Consider the following 26,074-nt stretch of genomic DNA (forward strand, 5'->3'; position numbering starts at 1 on the left):
GAAAGAGAACTAATCATAAAGACGGTTGAAACGAGAACCATTTAACAGCCCAAGAATTGTTGTTTGTCCAGTGACAATGATAGCGGTCCAAGTTTAAATATATAACTCATGTATGCATCTCATCCAGGGCAAGGCACAGACTACAGCGTAATTAGTAGAGGGGGTAAGCACCAAGGAAGGATAAATCTGGAAGTTGGAATTTTACACCGAGGTATAGTGGCAGATATTAAACCAGACTTCTTCCAGCTCAGAACAGCCACTGCCCCAGAGCCATGGCAATACGTCCAACATCCTAGATTACAGACGGTCTGTGTCCAGATCTCACCTGAACAATGGTGGAGAACTTGTCGTGCAGTTGTCCCTGGAGAATGCAGTTCTTGTCAGTGCCCAGGAAAATAAAACCATCCTCAAAGTGGGCTAGGCTGGGAACTATCGCCTGGATGTTGCCGTTCATGTTAACCTGTAAGGATACTCGAGTTTATCTCCTAGCTACATCGCGTACCGTATACACGTGTTCCGAGATTAATTGGATCAAGGATGTTTGCTTGCCTCTAACGCCGCATTCAGCAATATTCCAGCTATATGGCGGCGGTCTGTAAATAATCGAGTGTGGAACAGACAGTCTAGTGATCAACATCTTAAGCATCGATCTACGTAACTGCGATAATGTCAATCAAATCGGCGAACCTGACAACCCGATCCCGTTAGTCGCCTCTTACGACAAGCATGGACGACAAGTTCAGCCCGGATCTCAAGTAAACAAGAAACAAACAAACTAGAATGCATTGTCCAACCTACCTGTATCCTCTGTGGGTTTTTGTATCTGTTCCTTGTGTCCCAGAGGAATATCTCACTGCCTCCCCCAGACAGCATCATCCCGTCTGGCAGCATCGCCAGGTAGGTTATGGGGTACTAAAGCAGAAGCAGCGGCATTCAGCTCACACATTCAACAGGAAAAGGACAAACAGTGTTAGTCGCTTTCATTAGTTCTATAGCTTGTTCAGCTTGACCAGCTTGACCAATTCCCATGCATTGTGTGACTGTGTTACAACTTATTGGGTCTACTATTGTGAAGGGATGCTCCTTTGGCAGATTGTCAACATGTCCGAGACAAGGTCGCCCTTTAGCCCTTTAACATTCTGTACTCTATTTGATTCAGTTAAACTCGCCCTGCCGTGTGTGTTACTGGACATCCTGGTTCATGCATACGTAGAGTAGCTCAGGTTAAGCTGAACAACCTGTAGTGCTTTATTAGTTGCTGTGACTGATCGCGCCCCAGAAAGCGAGCGAATGAATATAAGTGAATACTGCTTAGCTGTGGCGTGGTGTCTCGCATTGTATCATTTTTGGAACAGAACCTGTCCTGAAATCTCAGTCAATGGATTTCCTGGTTCAGACTCTTTTGTTCACAAACCGCCGCCATGTTGATGGATTGTTAGGGTGAGCGGCGTTGAACTTCAAACGAACAAATCTTATACAGGAGACGTGAATTTAGGGTTGGGGTCATGGTTACGGTCGCTCGGAGTTCGAAAAAGACATATTAAACCAGAAACTGCCTGAAATATAGTTGTAGCCCACCCACCCAGCCCGGCCCCACCCAGCCCGGCCCCACCACTATCTCCATGAATATCAGCCTGTTTCTTGTTCCGACACTCACTCTCTCCATTGCACATAAAGTAATCAATTAGTTTCAAGTCGATTACGACATCATGTACCTGATGCACGTTGACCTCGGAGTCAGACCGACTGAGGCTGAAGATGTTGTCATTGTCGCGGGTCCAGATCATGATGGAGCCGTTAGAGTCGCCGGTGATGACCTCCCCAATTGACGAGAACGCTATTGCAGTGAAATGGGTCGGGATGTCATCCTGTAAATATTTGAGATGTTCATACAAAAGAATATTGAATTTCACTCTTACAAACTGAAAATTTTCATGGTCTACTGTTCATGTACATTATTTCGAATCTGAGAGCGAGACAATATTTTAAATTATAACAAATTAATCAAACCAATGAATCGACCAAGACAGGATATTTTGCACGTTTTCCAACAAATATACCGAAAAGTAAAACAAAAAAACACGAAAGTTTCGAAAAAAATGAAATCTCATAAAAGCCAATGTTGCGTTTCTTGTGGTGTTCAGTATATGTGTATGTGGACTTTGAATTCTTACAAGGTACAATTCATGCATTACCTACAAATGCAACATGCTATGTTTGTCATTACTTATTTACAAACAAGGCAATGACTTAATCGAACCACTATCATAGGTGCGGACTTTAGGTAATAATACTGAACAAAATGATGGTAATTAATGCCCTATGCCATATTCACACTAACAGACATGCCACATTAATATGCACATATTGCATTTGAAATTTGAAGCGCTACACTAAACAAAGTACTGTTGATGGGATCACATATACATTAATTTTCTCTGAAGCACTGGTTATTGTTGGTCTATGTCTGCTGTGAGCGTCATGCATTTTAGTCAATAAGCATGCAAACAAGAAAGGACAAGGCCCAGCTTCCCGTCGAGGTACTTATATTATCAAAGGGTCAAAGTGTTTGGGTTATGGGACGAATAACCGATATCAGTGATGAGACATTTACACACACATGTTAGGAGTTTAGTTATAATATTGGCAAAACAATCAGTAGTAGTAGTAGTAGTAGTAGTAGTAGTAGTAGTAGTAGTAGTAGTAGTAGTAGTAGTAGTAGTACACTCTACTCTCGCTGAACCTTTTTATAATGGGTTGGGGTCCTACTAAAGCATTTGTCAAACGGTTGTTAAACAGCAACAGCAGCAGCATTTGTAGTAGTAGTAGTAGTAGTAGTAGTAGTAGTAGTAGTAGTAGTAGTAGTAGTAGTAGTAGTAGTAGTAGTAGTAGTAGTAGTTGTTGTTGTTGTGGTAATGGTACTTCTTCTTCTTGTAGTACATACACACTGTCGCTGAACCTATACTTTTGATGACATAACATATACTATATGATCTGTCTAGTATCTGTAGATCGTACGAGTATCTACTAGCTTTGAATCAACACCAGCCCCCCGGCACTGTAAGGAGGCTCAGATAAGTATTGACAAAGCAAACTGATCCAGTACAACAGGTAAACCGTATCAAGTATTATTTACGTTTTTGGAGAGCCTGAATGCATATGGTCCAATATTTGTTTAGCTAATTTCTATTTGCACATCAATAACATGAAAATTAAATAAATACTTGGTTTCAACAAACCCTGCAAATATGCAACCCATAGTTTCGTACATGTCGATTCCATAACAAGTAATGTTCTAAAAGCTTAAAGCAAGCAAAATATAAATGTTAGAATAATTACGCTACAAAGAGTATTGATGTTTGTCTTTTTCTTACCTTCGTCTTATCTTCGGACTACAACAATTTAGAAATTAGAGATAGTAAAACACATTAACTACTACAAACTCTCAAATTCGTATTGCAAATTCTCACGATTTCCTGAAGGACGGAATGCCCTTTATGCATGCTAGACACGGGCCTGCACATGCATGCATACACATGTTCATTAGTTCCATCACATGCATGGTGCTGCGTCAAAGAATCGAGACATTCCTCACAATTGATTACCAATCTAACCGTGTCACATAAAGACAATTTACCGTTCCATTTGATAGTACATGCACTAAGATAGTACATGCAAGAGGGGATGTCCAATGGTGGAACAAACAAACGACAGGTTTGTCGAAGATCATCCTGTTTTTTTGTGAAAATGACTGAGCAAACAGACAATACACGAGTGCTGTGGGCAATGTCACTCAAATGAGGTGTGTCATGTGGACTTAGAACAATAATCGAGACATTCTTTCATTCTACGGGCAACCATCCAAATGAAATGGTTTGTCGAATTCTCACAGACTATTATATACGTGTTTGCCAGAAACGGTCTACGAAACGATTAAATGAATGAAAACCGTTTGCGTAAATATTGTTGCATTGTGGCTGTACATGCACTCATAATTGTTTGTTACTATTTCAAACCTTACAGCCCTTTGTGAGTACCCACTGATAATGGGGTACAGCAAGGTAGCTCATTAACGCCTTCATTACTTCACACAATTATATAGAATGAAAGAATGGGCGTGGCGTCTACACAATAATGTTGTTTCCCTTACCTGTTTCAAACCCCGAAGCTTTAATAATATATTTGAATATACTGAAAGATAGTTTTGAACGCCAGTCAGTGACTGTATAAATGGCTTTGTTGCCAAACCACACAACCGAGTAAGACAACCCAACAAAGCAGTCAGTACAAATGAATAATGAAGCAATGTCGGCTTGTGCCAGTATTGGTAGTGGAAACATACAGTCAATGATAACCATGAATCTTTGTCCTCTGTATAAGAATCCACTGTCTTCCTGACCGAGATAGACAACCTAGCACAGCGCCAATTTCTGGTTGCGTGAACATAGTGAACCAGATGTAGAAATCTTTCGATAAAAAGTCAAGCCTGAATGACGATGGTTCACTTTTTTCAGACTTTGCATTACTAATTCCACATGTAAACCTATCAGGACCACCAGTTTATTGCTTTATGGTTATGTTGTCGGTCCATCTATAACAAGATACTTTCATTTTTGTAGATGATGCTTTTATCTCCAGACTCGATATGTGTGTGTATCATTTCTGATACCATGATATAGTTTTGGAATACTGCTTAGTTTGATGTTGTGTATACAAGTATATTTGGTATAATCTAGTGCGATGAACGTGTATTTTCATTTGACCGTTTTCGGTATTTAGGCAACTTAATAAAATCTTTTCAGTTTCGAACTATCAAACCACAGGCAAACTGTAGCGCAAACGGGGTTTCGCAGCATAGAGAATATGACAAGTTTTCCTACATGTGAGCTCGCTTCGCTCGCATGTAAGAAGACTGGTAGTATTCTCTATGCTGCGCAACGCATTTGAGCTACAGTTTGCCTTTGATCAAACAAACCGCAAAAATATCCAGTTAAGAAAGCTTCGACACATTTAAATCCAAATCTAAATTTTACTGAATGTTCTGAAAGTACCTAAATAATGACAGACCAAGGTTGAAACAAAAAAAAACCCGAGCTATTATCAATTAAGTCACATGTAACACACATCAGCCCTTATACTGTTGTCGATATCTCCAGAATTAATGGTCAGAAATGTCAATAACTCGGCAGTAGATGATAGTTTCTCTTAAGTAGACATAAATACTCAGTACTTGTGTACTTTACAATACCTATCATCTATGTATACAAACGTACCCTCTTCTGCGCAGACGTATGTATCATATACGCAAATGAAAATCTTTTCTGTGAAGGTGATAAACGATTTTAGACAGCTTACACGCTTCCTTACATTCAAAAGGCGGTTCAAAATGCAGCAGTCGTCAATAAACTTAATACCAAGATGTAGACACATGCAGAGTATACACTCTCATCACTTCGGTTTCTTTGATGCATATCACGAAAACGTAAAATATCGATTATACTATATCTGATCACGCGATCGCTAATGGTTTCAACATCTTGTATCCCTCAACCACAACAGTCCTAACCCGGCATCCTAAAGAGGTTTTTCCTGGTGCAACTAAACCCCAGGTTTTGGTGAAGATGAAACAGACCAAATAATATGAATGCCCTCCCCTCCTTAAGTTACCTACCTCTGAATACCCGCTGAGCTTGTCTCTGAGTATTCTCGTGTATGGGGTTCGGTCATGCTCCCAGTCGAGCCTCCAGAAGTAGAGGTGCTGCCGTCCATAGGTGATGAGGATGTCGTCCTCAAAGGGGTAGAAGCATCCTCCTGTCACTGTCTCCGTGTTAGTCTGGAGGAAAACAATATACCTTCTTACCTTTCATTTAGAAGTTCAAAGAACATTTTGAACATCACCCACTTCTTTATTCTTTGCAACGCAGTTCCATGCGTCATGATGACGCCCCTTTGATCAAATGAATGCAGCTGTCAGCGTTGGCACTTGCCACGACTTATCAGGTATATTTCTTGACCATTTACCTGGATGAATTATTATCATGTCTCGTTGTTACCTCTTGCCCATTCACCAGTAGAATGAGGTTTCAGAGTAACTAACCTATTGACCAGCATATTACCAGCATATTGGCTTTTCGGGCTACATCCTGCCTATACGGCATCAGATAGACGTTTTGGGACTACCTCCTGTATGTTCACCAACAGAAAGATTATCCTTGTGACAACCTTTCAGATCTGCTTCTCCATCCTGAATTCAGTTCTTCCCTATTCACCACATGAATGATGAATACATCACTGAATGGTCGTGATCAAGTAGCCCTGAACCACCATAACAAAGAATAAGTTATTATCCAGGTTTCAGGTCATATTGTAACTTTGTTGATATTTTTCTTTTTCTTTTTAAAGCTGCAATATTCCAGCTATATATAATAATCGATTCTTGACCAGACCATCCAGTGATCACCAGCATGTGCATCGATCTGCGCAAATGAGATACGATATCGATGGCATCTGTCCACCAAGTCAGCGAGCCTGACCACCCGATCCCGTTAGTCGCCTCTTGAGATAAGCATTGGTTGGTGAAGACCCATTCTATCCCGGAGAGAGCGGTGGGATAGTCTCATGCTAAAGTGTTCGCTCGTCACGCCGAAGCCCCGGGCTCTGTTCCCCCACATTTTTATAATGTGTGAAGCCCATTTCTGGTGTCTCCCGTCGTGATATTACTGTAATATTGCTAAAAGCGGCGTAAAACTACACTCACGCAAACTCTTATGATGACAGGTGTGTACCAGTACCAGGAAAAGTGTCTGCACGTCAAGAAAGACGTTCGAAAAGATTTTAATCAGACATAAGCCAAACTATATTAAGATATTTTGCTACATGCTCAGAACACCAATTAAAAGTTTCCTAGATTAACAGAGAGAGTCCCTATTACATTTGCTGTTGTGATGATGACCAAAAGTCTTTTCACAATTTTGAAACAGTGCCATTTCCAATCCGACTTTTCATAAGAACTGAAAGCATCGATAACAGACGGCCTTCTGTTGATTCCTTTCAATCAAAAGACTTAACGTAAATTGTTTAACGTCTCCAAACACATCAATATAGTTCCAGCATCCAACTTTATTGCAATCCCAGAACAAACGTTACTGTCTATATACATCTTATATATTATTCATCACAATGTTCATCATTTTCAGTCCTTTCAGAATAAAGAGCGACTGACAAAAAGTACACGCTCAACGACTCGCAAATGCAAATAACAGAAGTTCAGTACCAATGTGCATATATGCATGAACAATTTGAGAAACAAAATGTGAAAAACAGGTAAACAAAACAAAAAGAACTAAAAAAACTAAAATAGCTTAAAAGGACTGGTTCGTGCCATAGTTTGATTAAACAATAGACGGCAACACTGAAAAAACAATTTACCATTGATTGCTGATCAGGGCAGTGAATTGTTATACAAAGAAATGTGAGTTTGTAGACCAGTGTACTAGAATACAAAATACAATCACACAAATAATAATACAATGACCATGTGTATGTTGTATCCTCAAACAGAACGTAAAACTTAAAACGTCTTGTACTTCTACACTTTAGGGTGAAATGACGGTTTAGACAGACTTTTAAATTAGTCTCAACCATTAACTCGAGAAACGGACAATAATCTGTCGTCTTAAGGTTTTCATTGACTGTGGGAAGACAAATTGGCAGTGTGTGATCAGAAGCACCTTCTTATTGCAATCGAAATGCTTTGATCTGGTCTTGACGCTATGAGCGCTTTTTGAAATGAGATACATTTTCAAATTCTACTTTGAGAGTCAATGTCACTAAAATATTCCAGTTTTTTGTCTATATTTTCTGTCACGAATGTTCAGTTTAAGGATACATGACAAATGCAACACCGCACCGTCTTACCTTTGCTGCTAAGACCTGACAAGGGGACGTAGGAATACAGTTTAGTTTCACCACCATTTATAAAAAAAACACAGCATGCAGTTACTTGCTATGATAATACAGCCGACAATAGCCTTGTGTGCTAATCTGGCCAATGCATCAAGGCATAGATTCGGGACAACACTGTTTTGTGTCACCTCTGAATCACAACCATATAGAGATTAAGGTCTGGAGTAAACCAACCCATTAACCTTCTGGACATTCTGGGCTGTGGGGAAAGATAGTGGTTAAAGCGATCGTTCGGACCCGGGTTCGATTCCTCACATGGGTGACGCCCATTTCTGGTGTCCCCCGCCATGATACTGTGTATTGTTAGCAGGGAGTAAAATTAGACTCACTCACTCACTAAATCTGGACATTCCTTAATTCTTTATTACACACATATAATTTGGGACTGTAACCAAGTTTGATATATACCCGACTGGATAAAGCATACGAAGGAATCTGGCTTGGTTCTCCCCGATCTCTGGATGTTTCACAAATGAAACAGTTTAACGTCAGTCCAACTCCCTAGACCGTACGAATGATTCAGCTTGTTCATCTGTTCATGCAATACAAACATTGAAACTGAACGGATGATGTTTTGTTTGGTTTACACTTTGTATATACCTTGACGCCATTCTGAACCGTTCACACTCTGAACACAGCCTGAATGGTTCGTTTCTAGCTCGTAATGTGGTCACACTTACTGTTGTTTTGGTCAGCATTCGCTCGGTCTGGACGTCCCAGATGGTCATCGTGTGCCGGAAACTGTCGTCTATCACCATCATTAGGTCATTGTCAACTTGTTGCAACATCTGGAAGATAATACAAACACTGCCAGCGTTACAGAACAACCAGTTCATTTTGTGTACTGGAGAAGATAGTAGTGAACAAAAAAATGAATAAAATAGCGCTGACATTTGTAATAAATGACTGAAATCATTGATAACGACAGGTCTTCGCAAACCGTGTAAACACGCACTGTTCTGCCGAAAGAACTTGCCATTTACACAATCTGAATTACAAATTACGCATTGCCTGCCAAAACAGTGGCAGTTTGTCTGCTGCTGGGAGAACTAGTTCACTTAACTGTATGTTCACATCACCTGGAGTATTGCAAATGTACCATTGCAGTAATAATTAAGCTTAACTATATTTTGATCCAAATCATGGCAATCAACATATTTTCAAGTCTCCCACGCCGTAATATCGATGGAATATTGCTAAAAGCGGTGTAAAAAAATAGTCACTCATACAAGGCGTTAGCATTTCTGCATGGAATGTGATCTGGTAAAATAACACATGACTTTATATTGTTCCAAAACATAGTGTAATGCATTCCATAACTATGGCAACTAATGTGCGTCTACTCAAGAAGCCTACTTTGAGAGTTATGTACGACTGACTGTTTAATACTCACACTATTTGTAAACGAAATAGATGTGATTCCGTTTTGAAAGACCCCAAGTCCAATCAGTGAGATGGTTGACAGATTGTCTATGTCCCAGATCCGAATATGAGCCTGAAATACCAACAAAAACCAATACATTTTAAAACTCTGACCATTGGCGCGACCAGAGACAAACGTTGGCTGTCATCTTTCGTCAGGGAACACTATCAAGATGCTTGATGGATAGGTGTTTCAAATGGCGTTCTTTAAAACTATTCTTTCACGACCTTCGTCAATATGGTCATTGGTCATTTAATGTTCATCATATGAATAAAAGAGAAGGTTTGTCAACATTTACCAAAGTATTTACCAAAGCAGCCAACTCGTGAAGGTTCGGATTAGAATGTATCCTCAGTAACCCATCTTGTCGTAAGAGGGGACTAAGGGGATCGGGTGGTCAGACTCGCTGACGAGGTTGACAAATTTTAGCGATCTCAATTTATGCAGATCGACGCTCATCCTAAATGACCGCAGCTATATAGAGCTTGAATATTGATGAGTGCGGCGTTAAGCAACCAACCAACCAACCAGCCAACCAAGGTAGTCAGTATCTCAGACCGTGGGCTTTTACTTTGCGCATAAAGCTGACATGTCAAAATATGTGTCACACTCACTCACTTGTGTTATTGATATGTCAAGAGAATATATGTTACATGTATTTATTAACTCACCCCATTGTCCGGGCCCCGTCCATGCAACTGACCCGTGGCCACTCTGTTTTGGTGTGGGTGGACAGTCAGGCTGTAAATATATGTATGATATATACATGTACATGCGATTTGTTGACAGATCCCAAGCCAATCTCAGATTCGAACCAACGATAATTTTAACTTGGAAGCTCTAAGGGCCTTAAAAGAATGCCCATCAGTGTATATTCTGAGGAAACGAGCATCAAGACATATATAGGCTGATAATCTTTGTACTGGTAATGTTTATGTGGCATGTTGGTATGTTGCAGGTCGTTATGTTGGCATGTTGGTACGTTGCAGGTGGCCATGTTGGTATGTTGCATGTGGTTATGTTGGTATGTTGCATGTGGTTATGTTGGTATTTTGCATGTGGTTATGTTGGCATGTTGCATGTGATTATGTTGGTATGTTGCATGTGGTTATGTTGGCATGTTGGTATGTTGCATGTGGTTATGTTGGCATGTTGCATGTGGTTATACCGGTATGTTGCATGTGGTTATGTTGGTATGTTGCATGTGGGTATGTTGGTATGTTGCATGTGATTATGTTGGTATGTTCCATGTGATAATGTTGGTATGTTGCAGGTGGTTACGTTGGTATGTTGTATGTGGTTATGTTGGTATGCTGCATGTGGTTATGTTGGCATGTTGCAGGTGGTTATGTTGGTATGTTGCAGGTGGTTATGTTGGCATGCGGCAGGTGGTTATGTTGGTATGTTGCAGGTGATTATGTTGCTATGTTGCAGGTGGTTATGTTGGCATGCTGTATGTGGTTATGTTGGTATGTTGCATGTGGTTATGTTGGCATGTTGCAGGTGGTTATGTTGGTATGTTGCATGTGGTTATGTTGGCATGTTGGTATGTTGCATGTGGTTATGTTGGCATGTTGCATGTGATTATGTTGGTATGTTGCATGTGGTTATGTTGGCATGTTGGTATGTTGCATGTGGTTATGTTGGCATGTTGTATGTGGTTATGTTGATATGTTGCATGTGGTTATACCGGTATGTTGCATTTGGTTATGTTGGCATGTTGGTATGTTGCATGTGATAATGTTGGTATGTTGCAGGTGGTTACTTTGGCTTGTTGCATGTGGTTATGTTGATATGTTGCATGTGGGTTTGTGGGCATGTTGCATGTGGTTATGTTGGTATGTTGCAGGTGGTTAAGTTGACATGTTGCATGTGATTATGTTGGTATGTTGCATGTGGTTATGTTGGCATGTTGCATGTGGTTATGTTGATATGTTGCATGTGGTTATGTTGGTATGTTGGTATGTTCCATTTGATAATGTTGGTATGTTGCAGGTGGTTACGTTGGTATGTTGCGTGTGGTTGTGTTGGTATGATTCATATGGTTATGTTGGTATGCTGCATGTGGTTATGTTGGTATGTTTGTATGTTGTAGGTGGTTATGGTATGTTGCATGTGGTTATGTTGGTGTGTTGGTATGTGGTTATGCTGGTATGTTGCATGTGGTTATGTTGGTATGTTGCATGTGGTTATGTTGGTATGTTGCACGTGGTTATGTGGGCATGTTAGCATGGGTACTAGTAGATGGGTTTGTTGGGGTAACTACATGTTGGCATTCGGGTATGCAGGCATGTTATTGTATGGATAAATAAGTATCTTAGTATGTGAGGATGGGTATGGTCATACTATGTAGGCATCTTGACATGGCCATAAGGGTATGTTACTACTGCTTTGTGGGTATGCATGTATATAGGTCAATGTAATGATGGTACGTTGATGTATTACAATATGCATTGCATCCTGACTATGCTCTGTGACCATCTAAGACTGAAGTAACTAACCATAATTCACATTTCCCACTGTCATACTGTCATCATCCTAAGTCTTCAGAAGAAATATCCAATTAAACCCTCCAGAAGGTGGATAAAAGAGAGCACTTACCACGTGATGTCTTCGGTGTGGCCAGTGTAGAAGCGTTGAGAGTGGTTGTGCCAGTCGTAGATAACAACGACGGAGGCAACATAGTACACCAATTCCGACGTGTCTAGTACATCTAGGTTCTTGTGCCGGTCGTTTCCTCTGTAGCCATAACTTAGCACGTCAAGGATCTTACCTTTTGTGTCACATCTATAGAGTCGATAGGGTTACTCTGGGACGCCTTATATAATTTTGGGACGGACTCAATAATAATTTTACCACATAGTTATCATATTTGCTATATACTTCTTTGTTGCACATGTTATGACATTTCACGTGTAGTGGCACGTACCCGTGAACACAAGGATTTGAATTTATCGCCACTAACCCATGCTTGTAGGAAGAGGAGACTAACGGGATCGGGTGGTCAGACTTGCTCATTTGGTTGACACATGTCATCGGTTCCCAGTTGCGTAAATTGACCGTCACCATATAGCTTGAATATTGATGAGTACGGCCTTAAACAAGTAACCATCACTGGATTGTCTGGTCAGTCATTTACGGACTGCCACCATATAGCTGGGATATCGCTGAGTGCTGCGTAAAACTGAACTCACTCACTCACTCTAGTGGCGCTTCCTGAATTATTTAACTTGAGTCAGTCGAGTTTTAAGCTGCTTTTAGCAATATTCCTGCAATATGATGTCGGGGGGTCTTTAGAAATCGATAAGACACGTTTTACACATGTTAGAAACTGAATCAAACCCGGCTAAGACGTTACTGGTGAAGTTCTGTCATACTTTGATGTTCACATGTGAGGAACTTAGCCCTGGTCTGAGACGTGACGAGCGGACTCTTGAACCACTGTGCTACTTCAGGGGTAGGGTATCGTTTAGTGGGGTATCATATAATGGACAAGTGACGCCTGATAAAACATTCACTATTACAAGGATACACCCAGTGCAGCATGAGTTGTCTGTCCGGTTCCCCCAGTTCATCCTTCATGTACGTCCGGTAGAATTCTGTAGAAACATACGGGTACACATCACTTTCATCTCGGACGGGTAATCAACATATACGCGCACAATGGTAATGGTATATGATCTATTTCGCGTACGTCAAACAGAAAACGCTCAGTACTCTTGAACGTGACCAGATTTCACCTTACCTTTGAAGCAGTTAATGTAAAATAATATATTTTTTATATCGAACAGTCCACGATACCGTATATATGCAAACATAAGTACCAAAATCCTCACAATAATGATAGATTATACAGTGGAAGCTGTCTAATCCGGCTAGCATTGGGACTTAGGAAATCATCCGTTCACACAATGTGCCGGATTGCAGAGACGGTGATAAATGTACAAGCCACGGAAGGGACTTGGAATTTATGCCGGTGTTGACAACTTGCTGGTTTAGACAGATGTCGGTTTTGACAGCTTCCACTGTATGAACTTGATAAATGTGTATAAACATTCAAACGGTACCGTATTCTGGACTGTATCATTAGAGTTCTGGGATTTCACACTAGACACACACACAAGAAATCCACACAAACAAATGGCTTCAATGACATGTGCGAGGTGTTTGAGTGAATCACATCAGCTGCTTTCAAAAGGGCGTGAACGGACTGGTGATGTCCATGGTATGAAGATTCTCTTTATCATTCGTGTTATGAAATAACAATGTATTAAAGACATCATCGAAATAAGGCCAAACCTTCTTTAACTCACATTTACCAAGCACAAATAATACTCAACCATGGAACTCCGTTTGCTTCTATCAAGCTCAATATCAACGTTTCAAACATTATTTTTGTATTCGTGACCGCATTTTTGATGAAGGACATTATTTCATGGTACTCAGTATTTTAGTTTTGCCAAATTGTATACTTCCAAAATGAATTGAGCATGAATATGATGTGTGATTAAAATGCCCTGTCCCCCAACAAGGCAACTTATTCGATGTATCGGTTCATCTAATCAGAGAAGTTATGATGAAAATAGATAGATATTCAAGTTTATGAATGGCTCCATAGTAGATGAAATGAGGTTACATTGGATCCAAACTGGAAGCAATGTGGTCAAACTGGATCTATATTCCAGGATACGAGTTGGAATTGGAATAATATTCAAGACAACCAGGTGTATGAGATTACGTGTGCGTGAACTCGTCGAAGTGCCCTCGTGCTGTGCTTGTACATCGTTTTGCTGAGCCTTTCCCATACCTCGGTTTCGGCCATTTATTTTAACTTTGACAGTATCATATCTGTTCATGGCTGGGATACCGTTTTGGACGCCGCTTGACCTTGGTGAGCTGTTGCCGTTCATCTGCATCATGTCTACCCGGGGTGGGGCGGAATCGGCGCCTGGGAGGACAACATAGTGTTTTACATGTTACCTGCGGGTAATCGGTGAGACATAAAAGTGCGAGTGTAAAACTGTATAATATGTTGTCCGCATTTCACGGAACCGCGATCGCATTTACCCCGCACCTCTAGTACACTTTAGTATACATACCTAGCATGTGCATAATATGTTGTCTGCATATTGCGGAACCGCGATCGCATTTACCCTGCACCTCAAATACACTTTAGTATACATACCTAGCATGTGCATAATATGTTGTCTGCATATTGCGGAACCGCGATCGCATTTACCCTGCACCTCTAATACACTTTAGTATACATACCTAGCATGTGCATAATATGTTGTCTGCATATTGCGGAACCGCGATCGCATTTACCCTGCACCTCAAATACACTTTAGTATACATACCTAGCATGTGCATAATATGTTGTCTGCATATTGCGGAACCGCGATCGCATTTACCCTGCACCTCTAATACACTTTAGTATACATACCTAGCATGTGCATAATATGTTGTTTACATATTGCGGAACCGCGATCGCATTTACCCTGCACCACACATGCGTTCACATTACACAAGCGGCACATGAAGAAAGCGCATAATCCGTTGTCTGCATTTTATGGATCAGCTTTCGCATTTACCTGCTCCCATTTTAACATTTAAACAGCGAAAGCATTTAAGGTAGCAAGGCCTGTTCTGAGCGACAAGAGACATATTCTCTTGTGCCCCTTGCCATAGCAGGATCCGCTGATTGTACTAGTTAGAACCAGATCAGCCCTGGTTACCTTGTTTGTCAGCATAATATATCTGAGAAGTTTTTCGAATCAAGAACCCAGAACGTCATTTCTAACCTATGGCGTATTTTGGCCTTGGTCTGAGAGGCGGCCTGTAGATATCGCTGGAGTAGGGTGGAGATCCGCGGTAAACCCAATCGGCAGGGACCCGTTCCCTCCCGCAAACCAGAATGGCGTCATTCCTCCGATGTTCTCGAACAAGTTGAGATAAACTGCATATCTATAACAAAGATATTAAACATACAAGATCAAAAATAATCATAAAGATATAATTATACTGGACCGAGTGATGGATTATGTCAGTATGGTTTTACATCGCTTTTCCAATATTGCAGCATATCACAGCACCGGAGACCAGGAATGGGCTTCACGTATTTTACCCATGTGGGACATCGAACCCGGGTCTCCAGCGTGCCGAGCAAATGCATTATCTACATAACTACCTAACGATGAGGATAAGGGAGGAATTATCATGACCATGACAACATTGTCATGTAGAATATTTGGAGTAATTTTGGTCAGTCTTTTAGCATGTTCAATATACGTTTAAATTGAAACGAGTGAGTGAGTATGCCTTCTGCAATATTCCAGCAATACCACGGCGGCAGACACCAGAAATGGGCCTCACACATCGTACTTATGTAGGGAATCGAACCTTGGACTTCAGTCTGACGAGCAAACCCCTTGACCACTAGGCTACCCCACCGCCCGGTTGAATTATATTTTTTTCAATAGATAATGATAACTAGCATGTAAAACGTCACATACCTCTTCCCCGAGTAAGTCTTTATTGAAGTAGTACAAGGCACATGCTGGTGGAAATTCCAAGTCCACTGCATCAGTTATCTCCCCTTCCAATAAATCTTCGAAAAATCTGGTAGGTTGGAGGAAAGTCTTCCTTCTCTTCTGTGTCGTGTTACAAACCAACCAGACGATGAGAGGCTTCTTGTTGCTTGACGATTGTTGGCCAACCGCTGGACTTCGTTCTTCCGACGGAGGGTTCCGCATCAAGGGCGAATCATTGTGCTGGACCTTCCCAATATGCCAATGTTTGGGACCGAGTTTCCCATACACTGCGTCAATCTGACTTCTTTTCATTGCAGTGCTTGCTACTATGTACGTCCCTCCAAGCTCGAAGTCATTAACAGAGCATATCTGAGTCGTGCTTGGCCAGTGGTACACAAAATTAGCACCCTTGTCTAATTGAAACTTTGATGTGAGCTCGTTGAGCAAGGTTTCGAAAGTTGGAAACCTCTTGGTACTCACTGCCTCGATGACTGCCGGGCTGCTTTGTTGCTTGAAGTTGTAGAAGTAAGCCCTCTTGCCCTGATGACCTCCTTGATTTTCTTTAATGTCCGTGTTGACAGAGCTGGCGCCATCAGCGTCCTCATACCGCCTCACGCCCTTTCCCCCCTTCCGGAGCGCAGCACCCCCGTCCGTACCTACTGGGTCGTCCTCCCCTTCGCTCGCTTGCTGGGAGGGTTCGCTCTGCAACATGAAGAGGAATATGCAAGCATGGATGACTAACGCATAGCCTCTGAATATTTGTATTATTGAAAGTGTCCATCAATCTCTTTTAAGCTGAAAAGGAGTCAAGTGAGATGGGTGATCCTGGGGGCATCTAGAATAGCTTTAGTTTTTGCTAAGGTCAGGCAGAAAGAAAAACTATTACGGTTTAGGGACAGTAGACTTCACAAGCATGTCTCTTGATGGCAAGATTCGTATCACAATGGGGTATTGAATCATAATGGATCAAACCAGGTCTCCGTCGTGAAGAACTCACACAGTAACCAAGTGTCACCTACATGCTAGAGATGAAACGAAACGGTCTATGGACATGGTACATGAATCAAGGTATCGTGGTACCTTATGAACCCTCACAAAACTTGAGAAGATAATATGAGAATAAACAAACTGTCGCCTAAATTTGATATCGAGCTGTAGGATGTATACTTGGCCGACGTTACACTTACTCTCATATGGAATCACTTACAGTCTTTCACATGCATCAAGGATGGTTCTTTCTCATTGCTAACGCCGGTTCAAATTCTGATCCATCCGGATTATGAGTACAGGTTAAACTGTTGGTATCGTGGTTTTCACAAAAACGAAAATCCCGTTTAGGACCCCAGATCAATATGGTTTGTTCTTTCGCCTTTAACAAACTGCTAAAGGTTGGGTAACCTGTTCTTCATGTTAACTTGAACACGATCTGTGGTTGTCATGTTTATTCAGTTCGATCCATTATCACGCATCGTTTTGGATCTGTTCATTATCTGCACTTTATATCAGAACTTGGATGACCTCCTACAGAACTGAGGCAGATATTTACCTCTCCCAAGCAATGTTATCACATATGCAAACATACTGTGAGGACCACATGCAGCTTAACATCCCCACTCTGCGACACAGATGAATGTCCAAGATAAAATGCCTCCTAATGATATAATTACATTAAAACAGATATCATCTCAGCAAGTCAGTGTACACTCTATGATAACTGAAAAATCGAAATGTATTAAAAGACTCTTTTGACAATAAAGTTAATGATTTACAGATTCTTTGTGAACACTACCGTTACTATAGTAACATTGCTGTATGGAAGACTTGTCTGAAAAGTTAATGATGTTAAGGTTATCGATTTCATTGTTGACGTTATACAAACAGTTATGCCTGGGTGGTTGTACACATACACGTTGTATGGGAAGAAGGACAGACCTTACCATAATAGGTCAAATTGATGAGACTTTGGTTTCATAATTCAACGTGGAAGAATGACCATTGCCAGTGGGAATCGAGAGGAAAGGACGAATGCTGTTCAGACGTGTTGATCTAAAACAATAGTAACCGAGTATTGACAACGACTGGTTCAAAATGATGTGAAGAAATAAAAGGAGGAATGACGTAGAGAACAAATAAACCACAGAAGGTCCCACGTAAGAACAATTCATAAAGTCTCAGTTAGATCTTTGTTCATATCCAAGGGGTAGTTCGTTGGAACACTGAGTTCCAAGGCGTAACGACGTTGATTTCCCTGCACTGGGAGTCAAATCTTGGCAACAGTTTTGGTTCGATGACTTTAAGAATGTTTTGCTGCTGCAGGACATATTGTAAATGCACAATTCAGGGAACAAATGGAAATCTTAATTTGTTGTTTTCTTGTTAGCACGAATAACATGGGTATCGAATGGAGTAAAGCAAAACAAAGGCGTGAGCGCAGACATACTTTCGTTCTGTTAAGTCACAGAGTTGATATTGTGTTTAAAAAATGTTCTTTTGAACTGCTAATGGAATACAACAGTAAAACGTCATTGTTCCAAAGTTGGAGGGATCTAAGTGCATTATTCGATTATCACGGTGAGGGAAGGAATACGCAGAACAAGCTTTTACTTCGATACAACCGTGTGTTTAGCAATCGGCACAACGGTGTTTGACTTCACACACATACACACGCAAACACTAACGCACACATACAGATAGAGGAAAATCATAAGGTACACGAGTCCATAAGCAATGCTTCAAAACATACTGATGACTATTTCAGTGTTTCCAACATTAATTCGCCCTTTCAACATATTCGGACTACACATGTATCCACATGTCTCGCTATAGGGAGTGAATTTAACTTATGTGTTTATACTAAAACGAAATGGGATCATTTGAAATGGTAAATCAAACACGAGTTATCAAGTTCGTGATAAGTAAGAGTACTTGTGCACAGATGCGTATTGATAGAGGGCGGTTGCGGTGTCTTGTTTTCACCTGTTCGCTCTTGCTCATTATTCATATAAAGTGAAAACACTGAGTTTTATTCCTCAAGGGTAATATTAACCCTAACAGAAAAACAACGATAAGTGGAAGCAGTGACACTGAAGTTTCCCGTGCATTATTGCAGGTGTTCATTTCAATCTATAACACATCTGTAACAGTGAATGACAGGTATGTGACAGTTGTATGTTTCACTTCACTGATACAAAAAGCACTTGATATTACTATTGAGTATTGTCCTCAGGCAACACACGTGGTATTGCTACTCTGAAAGATTGGCCACTGTAGAGGACAGACAGAAAACATCTATGAGCAAAGTTTATATCGGAAGCATCTCAATCTTTCTGATTGAAGAAAGAAGAATGGGGCGTGTGTTTACATTTGTATCTTAGTCATGTAAGAAATGAAGTGATCAATCCAGGAATCTACACTGACGAATCACTTTAGGTTCCTGCCATCGGTTAATATGAAACCACTGACACACAAACAGATCAAACTATGTCAGCCCGCGTGTATAGGGTGGACTGGACAGTCACAATCGTGTGTTCTCCTGCCAAAATATAGTTGATGAACGACAAATGAAATTTTGAAAACAATTCACAGGTATAGCTTGGGAAAGACATTAAAGTCATTTTCGTACAAAAGCAAGCCATACTTGGTTTAGAAACTCTTCCAGAGAATGTTTGAGAGCGGTAGATAAACTCCAAGATTACCAACGCATTTGGCGAAATGTTTGACTTACGACACCCGAGAATAATTGACATTCAACGCTTCTAAGATTTCTCATACTGCACATTTTAATAATAAAAAAATGATACTTTCTTTAAACTCTCTGAACCTGTTCAAGCAACAGAAATCCATTGTCTCGACGAAATATACAACACACGCACATACACAATGACTACTTAGTACACGTTCAGGAAAACATTCAGAGGAATTTGAACGACATTTGACAGATTATTACAGTTTAATGTAACTACATACGTTGCTGCACATGTTGCCTGTAATTCTGTAAGTTCGGGAGAACTCTGTTAAGTACTGTGAACAGAGCCAATCCCCAAACATTAAGAACATTATTCCACCTTTTACTTAAATCAAGCATCTTGAATGAGAACACTTGACAACGGGCGAGTAATTAAAATGTACGTTACATCCACTTAAAAACAGTGCGGGAACTTCATGTTTTTATTCAAACAAATATTTAGGAAATATATCGGAGTGATTTCTCGACCTTCTTGAAAAACCATCAAAATCAAGAATGAGACTTGCACGTGTGTGGGGCTACTGCGTTGTGCACGTACATCCCATGTGTTGTGTTTAGGGGTGATAAAGGGAAATGGTGGTGCGTTCATAAGATTATGTCCTTGAAACGTTTGATAACATTTACACTTCCTATCCAAATTGAAAGTTCAGGTTCCCCTACTTTTTTAGGAGTATATGAAATATACAGCACTGTTTAAGTGGTTTTCGGAAACGTCGCATTATAATACACAAAAGTTGTCATCCATAAAATATAACTTGGTTTTACTTTTATCATTTAGATATGGCCAAACATCCATTTAAGAGTACATTTCACATGAATTTGCCAGTCTCCCAAGCATTTGAAGTACAACATGCAGCAACACCCTACCTCGAGATCTTTCATTGCTAAGACCGTGCGTCCCAGAATTCCTCTTAATGAACCTGCTAGACTGCTTTCCATTTAAACTAAAACGGGTGAGGAACTCTTACTGCGTAAACTTTCACACTAGTTTACCCAAGACAAATACTGAATTCCATTTACTATTAACAACTGCTAAAATAATGGAGTTGAAATATATTTCGCCATGACTGCACGTAAACAAACCTCAGAGCTTGAGAACGAGTCATCCTCCGAAGTGGAAGCGACCGACCCAGAATCCCCTGTCGAGTCATCCTCATCTTCACTGTCATCACTAGAACGAGAGTGTGTCCTGTCTTTCCTATTGTGCCGTTCTCTGTTGATCGGTGACTTGTCTTTGTTAACGTATCTGAATCCCCTATCACTATTACTTGGCTTGGAAGACAGCCGATTGTTTTTCTGCCCGTGTCTGGAGTCTTTTGTAGACCGTCTGGACTCTCTTGATGAAAGTGCCACGTACCTGTTGGGGTCTACTGGCTTCCGAACCTTTTTGATAAATGTCTTGCTTCTATTTTTTTCAGAATCCCTCTTACTAATGTCTCTATTTGCACGATGGCTGTCCCTGGCTGCACCGTGGTTGCTTTTGGTTGCACGACGGTTGTCTCCGGTTAAACGACTTTTATCTCTAGAAGCACGATTGTCTCTGTTTCTGGAATGACTAGATGACCTTTGTCGAGATTCGCGAAGACGACCGGAACGTTCACGTTTACCGCTGCGTATACGTCGGTCATTACGACGTGGTCTGTTATCTGAATCCACCGACACATCGCTGTCCGTTGTACGCGATATTTCCCTTCTGTGTTCATAGGCAGTCGGACGGTGTTTGTGTTTCCGGTCTCTCCTGTAATCTCTTGGCGGCTTATCATACACACGTTTAGTCCTTTCCTCCGGCGTGTCCAGTTCTGACCTTTCTGAAGCTTCCCTTATCGCCTCCTCCCGTGGAGGTACATAGACATACTGGGGCTTCCTGGCTCTAGCATGACGCCTTCTATGAGCCTTGGTGCCAGGATAAGGTTCAGAGTAGGGCACGGAAATATCGCTATGGACCAGAGACCCTTCTCTGGAAATGATGGGGACGGATCTGTTGCCATCGGAGTCTGACTCTCGACCTCTGTACTGCTTGTAATCCCTCAAGTACAAGTACGGCACAGGCTCCGAATAAGTCCGTTGACCTTTCAATGGGTCAAGTTCCAGGTCACGGCCCTTCCCTTCCCAAGGAGCCTTGAGAGCATCGTTATATTCACTGACAGGCATTGCAACGCTTCCGGATCTTGCTTGTGAAGTTTCTCCATTGCTTGGTGGGTCAATGGTCGAATCAACTCGGCGATCCAGATCTGGAAAATCGGCTAAATGACCCCTGTCTAACTTCACGAAGTCATTGTACTTAAACCCATTCAGTGGTTGGTCAGCATTTTTAGGATCTACCAGCTTCAACGGAATTTTACCATTTGCGTCTCTCGGAGTAAATATTTCAGTTTTCGGAGGCTTGTTGTATTCCTCAAAGAAACTGAAATCTTTCTTTGGCTCAGTCTTCTTTGGGGGTATGTAGGCTTGCACATTTGGAGGTGTGAGGGGCTTTTCTGGCTGTGGATTTTGCTCGTCGAAGAGCAATAACGCCTTCCATAATTCCATGACGGTATCCTCCTAGAAATATGTCAGTCCGCCATCTTGAATTTTACCTATTGCCCTTGCCGACTGACTTCAAGGGCCGCGATAAACACAAGTAACTCCACCCTGATTAAATCGTCACAGACACCTAGACATCACTGACATAACACTACTTTTCACCGAAACGGAAGAAACTTATCCTCTCATCCTAAACCAGTATTAATCCCAGTTCGGCAGACGAGAACGTGAAGTGTAGACAGACTACCCTTCCAAGGGCGGCATTTTTCGCAAGCACCCGAGGCAAACAAAACACAATGCCGACTTTTATTTCCCCACACAAAGACAGGTTTTACTATGTTATTGAAAGGGCAGTGCATTCAATAGGCGATCTTCATAATGTAAACATTTCAACATTATTCGGAAGGGTCATATGAAATTCAGTACAGTACTAGTCAGAAAAGGGTGGCAGTTGTCAGAGACGACTGGGTCGGATCTTGGTCTTATATTCAGTTCAATTATTGTGACTGCAATGTATTTTCGGTAAGGTGGAATTATCAGTTATGTTATACAGCGTCATTTCGATACCATAAACACTGCCTTTTGGAAGCTTGAATAATTTGATAATGAAAATAATTACGATAACAACGTTAACTGACGGATCATATACGGTGGCGTGTAAAAACTGCCACGACAAACAATAATGTCATTCGTATTAATATAGTTGCCATAATTATCACACATTTCGCACATCTTTCGAATAAAACTGTGGAATAAAAATGTCGGTTCTGTTTCTGAACGTGGTGTTTAGTGTATTTGTATACATAGTCACGGAAAGGCATTCCCAGATCTGTATGTTATTTCCAAACCAGAATACTTCAATAAAATCTACCGCAATTTCCTGTGGTTGTTCATTTGTTACTCTGATGCTACTCATATTCCGTAAACATATTTTATACACTGAAGCATTTGTTATATGGCAGTCTGATACAACGTGCATCGAGGCTACTGATACATGAAAGACTGGTAAGTGTGCTACTTTGAAGCAACTGATATATGAAAGACTGACGCTGTGTGCTACATTGAAGTAACTGATAAATTAAAAGCTGACACTGTGTGTTACATTGAGGCAACAGATATATGAAAGACTGACACTGCGTGTTACATTGAAATAAGAGATGCATGAAAGTCTGACAAAGTGTGATAAAGTGCGTTACATTGAAGCACAGAGGTCTAAATTTTCGAAGCTGTCTTAACGCTAAGATAGTCTTAAGTGCCATACATGAACATTAACTTACGACTATCTTAGAGCTAAAAGAGCTTCGAAAATCGAGGCCCTGGCGTTTGAAAGATCGGCATTGTGTGTTACATTGTAGTACCGAATATGTGAAAGACTGACACTGTACGTTACATTGAAGTAACTGATATGTGAAAGACTGACACTGTACGTTACATTGAAGTAACTGATATGTGAAAGACTGACACTGTACGTTACATTGAAGCAACTGATATGTGAAAGACTGACACTGTACGTTACATTGAAGTAACTGATATGTGAAAGACTGACACTGTACGTTACATTGAAGTAACTGATATGTGAAAGACTGACACTGTACGTTACATTGAAGTAACTGATATGTGAAAGACTGACACTGTACGTTACATTGAAGCAACTGATATGTGAAAGACTGACACTGTACGTTACATTGAAGCAACTGATATGTGAAAGACTGACACTGTACGTTACATTGAAGCAACTGATATGTGAAAGACTGACACTGTACGTTACATTGAAGCAACTGATATGTGAAAGACGGACACTGTACGTTACATTGAAGTAACTGATATGTGAAAGACTGACACTGTACGTTACATTGAAGCAACTGATATGTGAAAGACTGACACTGTACGTTACATTGAAGCAACTGATATGTGAAAGACTGACACTGTACGTTACATTGAAGTAACTGATATGTGAAAGACTGACACTGTACGTTACATTGAAGTAACTGATATGTGAAAGACTGACACTGTGTGATACATGTGATACATTGATATATATGACAAGCCGGTAGTGCGTTTTACATTGAAGTAACTGATATGTGAAAGACGGACACTGTACGTTACATTGAAGTAACCGATATGTGAAAGACTGACACTGTGTGATACATGTGATACATTGATATATATGACAAGCCGGTAGTGCGTTTTACATTGAAGTAACTGATATGTGAAAGACGGACACTGTACGTTACATTGAAGCAACTGATATGTGAAAGACTGACACTGTACGTTACATTGAAGTAACTGATATGTGAAAGACTGACACTGTGTGATACATGTGATACATTGATATATATGACAAGCCGGTAGTGCGTTTTACATTGAAGTAACTGTTGGATGAAAGACTGACACTGCATGTTACACTGAAGCAACAGATATATGAAAGACTGACACTGCGTGTTACATTGACGTAAGTGATACATGAAGGTCTGAGAAAGTGTGACACATTGAAGCAACTGATATATGAAAGACTGACACTATGCGTGTATCACAGGAACAACCTATTTATGCACAGCACTGTACAGAGACGCTCCTCCTTCAAAGGCTTTCAGAGTGAGCCAATAAAACTTGACTCTCTCACCCTGCACTACACAACGCCAAATCTCACTCCTCGCTTGAGTCTGTTGAATAGGGATATGATTGATGGTTTCAATGCTGGTAGATTACATGTTCAACAAACTAGCACCTCAATTGAGGGTTGATCAGGTATTTGTATGAACACAGGCTGTTGATCTATTCTGGAGGCCGCGTTGCTAAGGCGGCAGCCATCAATGAGCAGAGGCGTGTTTGCGGTTGCCAAAGACGCTTTCGTCTGGGGAAAGGGGTGATTCAGGGCTCGCTCATCCGAGCAGTACTATTATGCAACTTTTTGTAAATCACTAGTCATTCAGGCAAATGAAACCCGATTTTGTTCCACTGAAATCAGTAATTGAATCCGGTGTGTTATGTATAGGAGAGATTGGTGATTTTCTTCTAATGTACAGTTAGAAAACATTCATGCATGAGTTCTATAAACCACTTAAAACCATTAGAGAAGAGTAGAGTTTTGTATTGTTTGTTTCTGGGAACACGGGAGCTATAGTCATTAGGTCATTAGGTTGTAAATCGAATTAGTCAATATATATATATTGATAACTCGAAATGTATTCTCAAAAAGATACTTACACGATTTACGTTCCACCAGATGCATAGTTCATTACAGTTTGCACACGTACTTTTTGCAATTTGTACATATTTTCGTAAACCGAAAGCAGCCTTTAGAAAAAGATGTTTCGTAAAACGTGGTTGCATAGCATGTCCGTGTGTTCAGCAAAAATGCTTGATACAAACAAAAGACTGAGGGAATGGATGGGTGACTTTTAGTCTTTATGCAATATTCCAGCAATATCACGACGAAATGATAGCGGGGTCGGAGGTCCAGCGCCGGTTGTTATTGTATGTGTTTCAATATGTGCAGGCCCTTGCGGCCTTCATTGAATTATCTGTCTTTGATTAGCATACCGCCGGATACTAGGATAGAATACCGCCGCCATAAAATTATGTTTTAATGGTATGCTTTTTACGTTTCAACAAGCGCTGACAACAAACATGTGATAAAATATGAATAGGACCTGACAGTTATACAATTGTAAAGTCACAGACGAAAAACATAAAAATCGGTACCAATTTCGTAAGTAGAAACGATGAGTCCGCAGTGAGTTCACTTCAGTGAACCCTATGTCGTAAATCCTAAATCTCCACATAAGCACTACAACACCGATAAATAGCTCAAATTCATTTGAAAACATATTTTCCCGAAATGTTTGGGTTATAATGTACGTGAACATTAGAGATGCATGTGTTGGA

At 40.7% G+C, this 26,074-nt stretch overlaps 1 protein-coding gene across 1 annotated transcript in view; it reads right to left on the bottom strand.

Annotated features, from left to right (window-relative positions):
* The window catches only part of LOC137268713 (echinoderm microtubule-associated protein-like CG42247), a 77,781-nt gene that overhangs the window by 9,475 nt on the left and 42,232 nt on the right, over nucleotides 1-26,074 (bottom strand). Inside the window, exons 13-26 of the mRNA XM_067803310.1 lie at nucleotides 15,901-16,620; nucleotides 15,190-15,352; nucleotides 14,151-14,336; nucleotides 12,921-12,972; nucleotides 11,990-12,139; nucleotides 10,060-10,129; nucleotides 9,359-9,460; nucleotides 8,646-8,753; nucleotides 7,918-7,932; nucleotides 5,672-5,833; nucleotides 3,375-3,392; nucleotides 1,716-1,868; nucleotides 799-912; nucleotides 326-460 (exon numbers count right to left, since the gene is read on the bottom strand). Coding sequence (XP_067659411.1) covers nucleotides 326-460; nucleotides 799-912; nucleotides 1,716-1,868; nucleotides 3,375-3,392; nucleotides 5,672-5,833; nucleotides 7,918-7,932; nucleotides 8,646-8,753; nucleotides 9,359-9,460; nucleotides 10,060-10,129; nucleotides 11,990-12,139; nucleotides 12,921-12,972; nucleotides 14,151-14,336; nucleotides 15,190-15,352; nucleotides 15,901-16,620 — 2,148 coding nt within the window. The remainder of the gene's footprint in view (nucleotides 1-325; nucleotides 461-798; nucleotides 913-1,715; nucleotides 1,869-3,374; nucleotides 3,393-5,671; nucleotides 5,834-7,917; nucleotides 7,933-8,645; nucleotides 8,754-9,358; nucleotides 9,461-10,059; nucleotides 10,130-11,989; nucleotides 12,140-12,920; nucleotides 12,973-14,150; nucleotides 14,337-15,189; nucleotides 15,353-15,900; nucleotides 16,621-26,074) is intronic.

The sequence above is a fragment of the Haliotis asinina genome, chromosome 16 (genome assembly GCF_037392515.1).
Source record: "Haliotis asinina isolate JCU_RB_2024 chromosome 16, JCU_Hal_asi_v2, whole genome shotgun sequence".
Lineage (NCBI taxonomy): Eukaryota > Metazoa > Mollusca > Gastropoda > Lepetellida > Haliotidae > Haliotis > Haliotis asinina.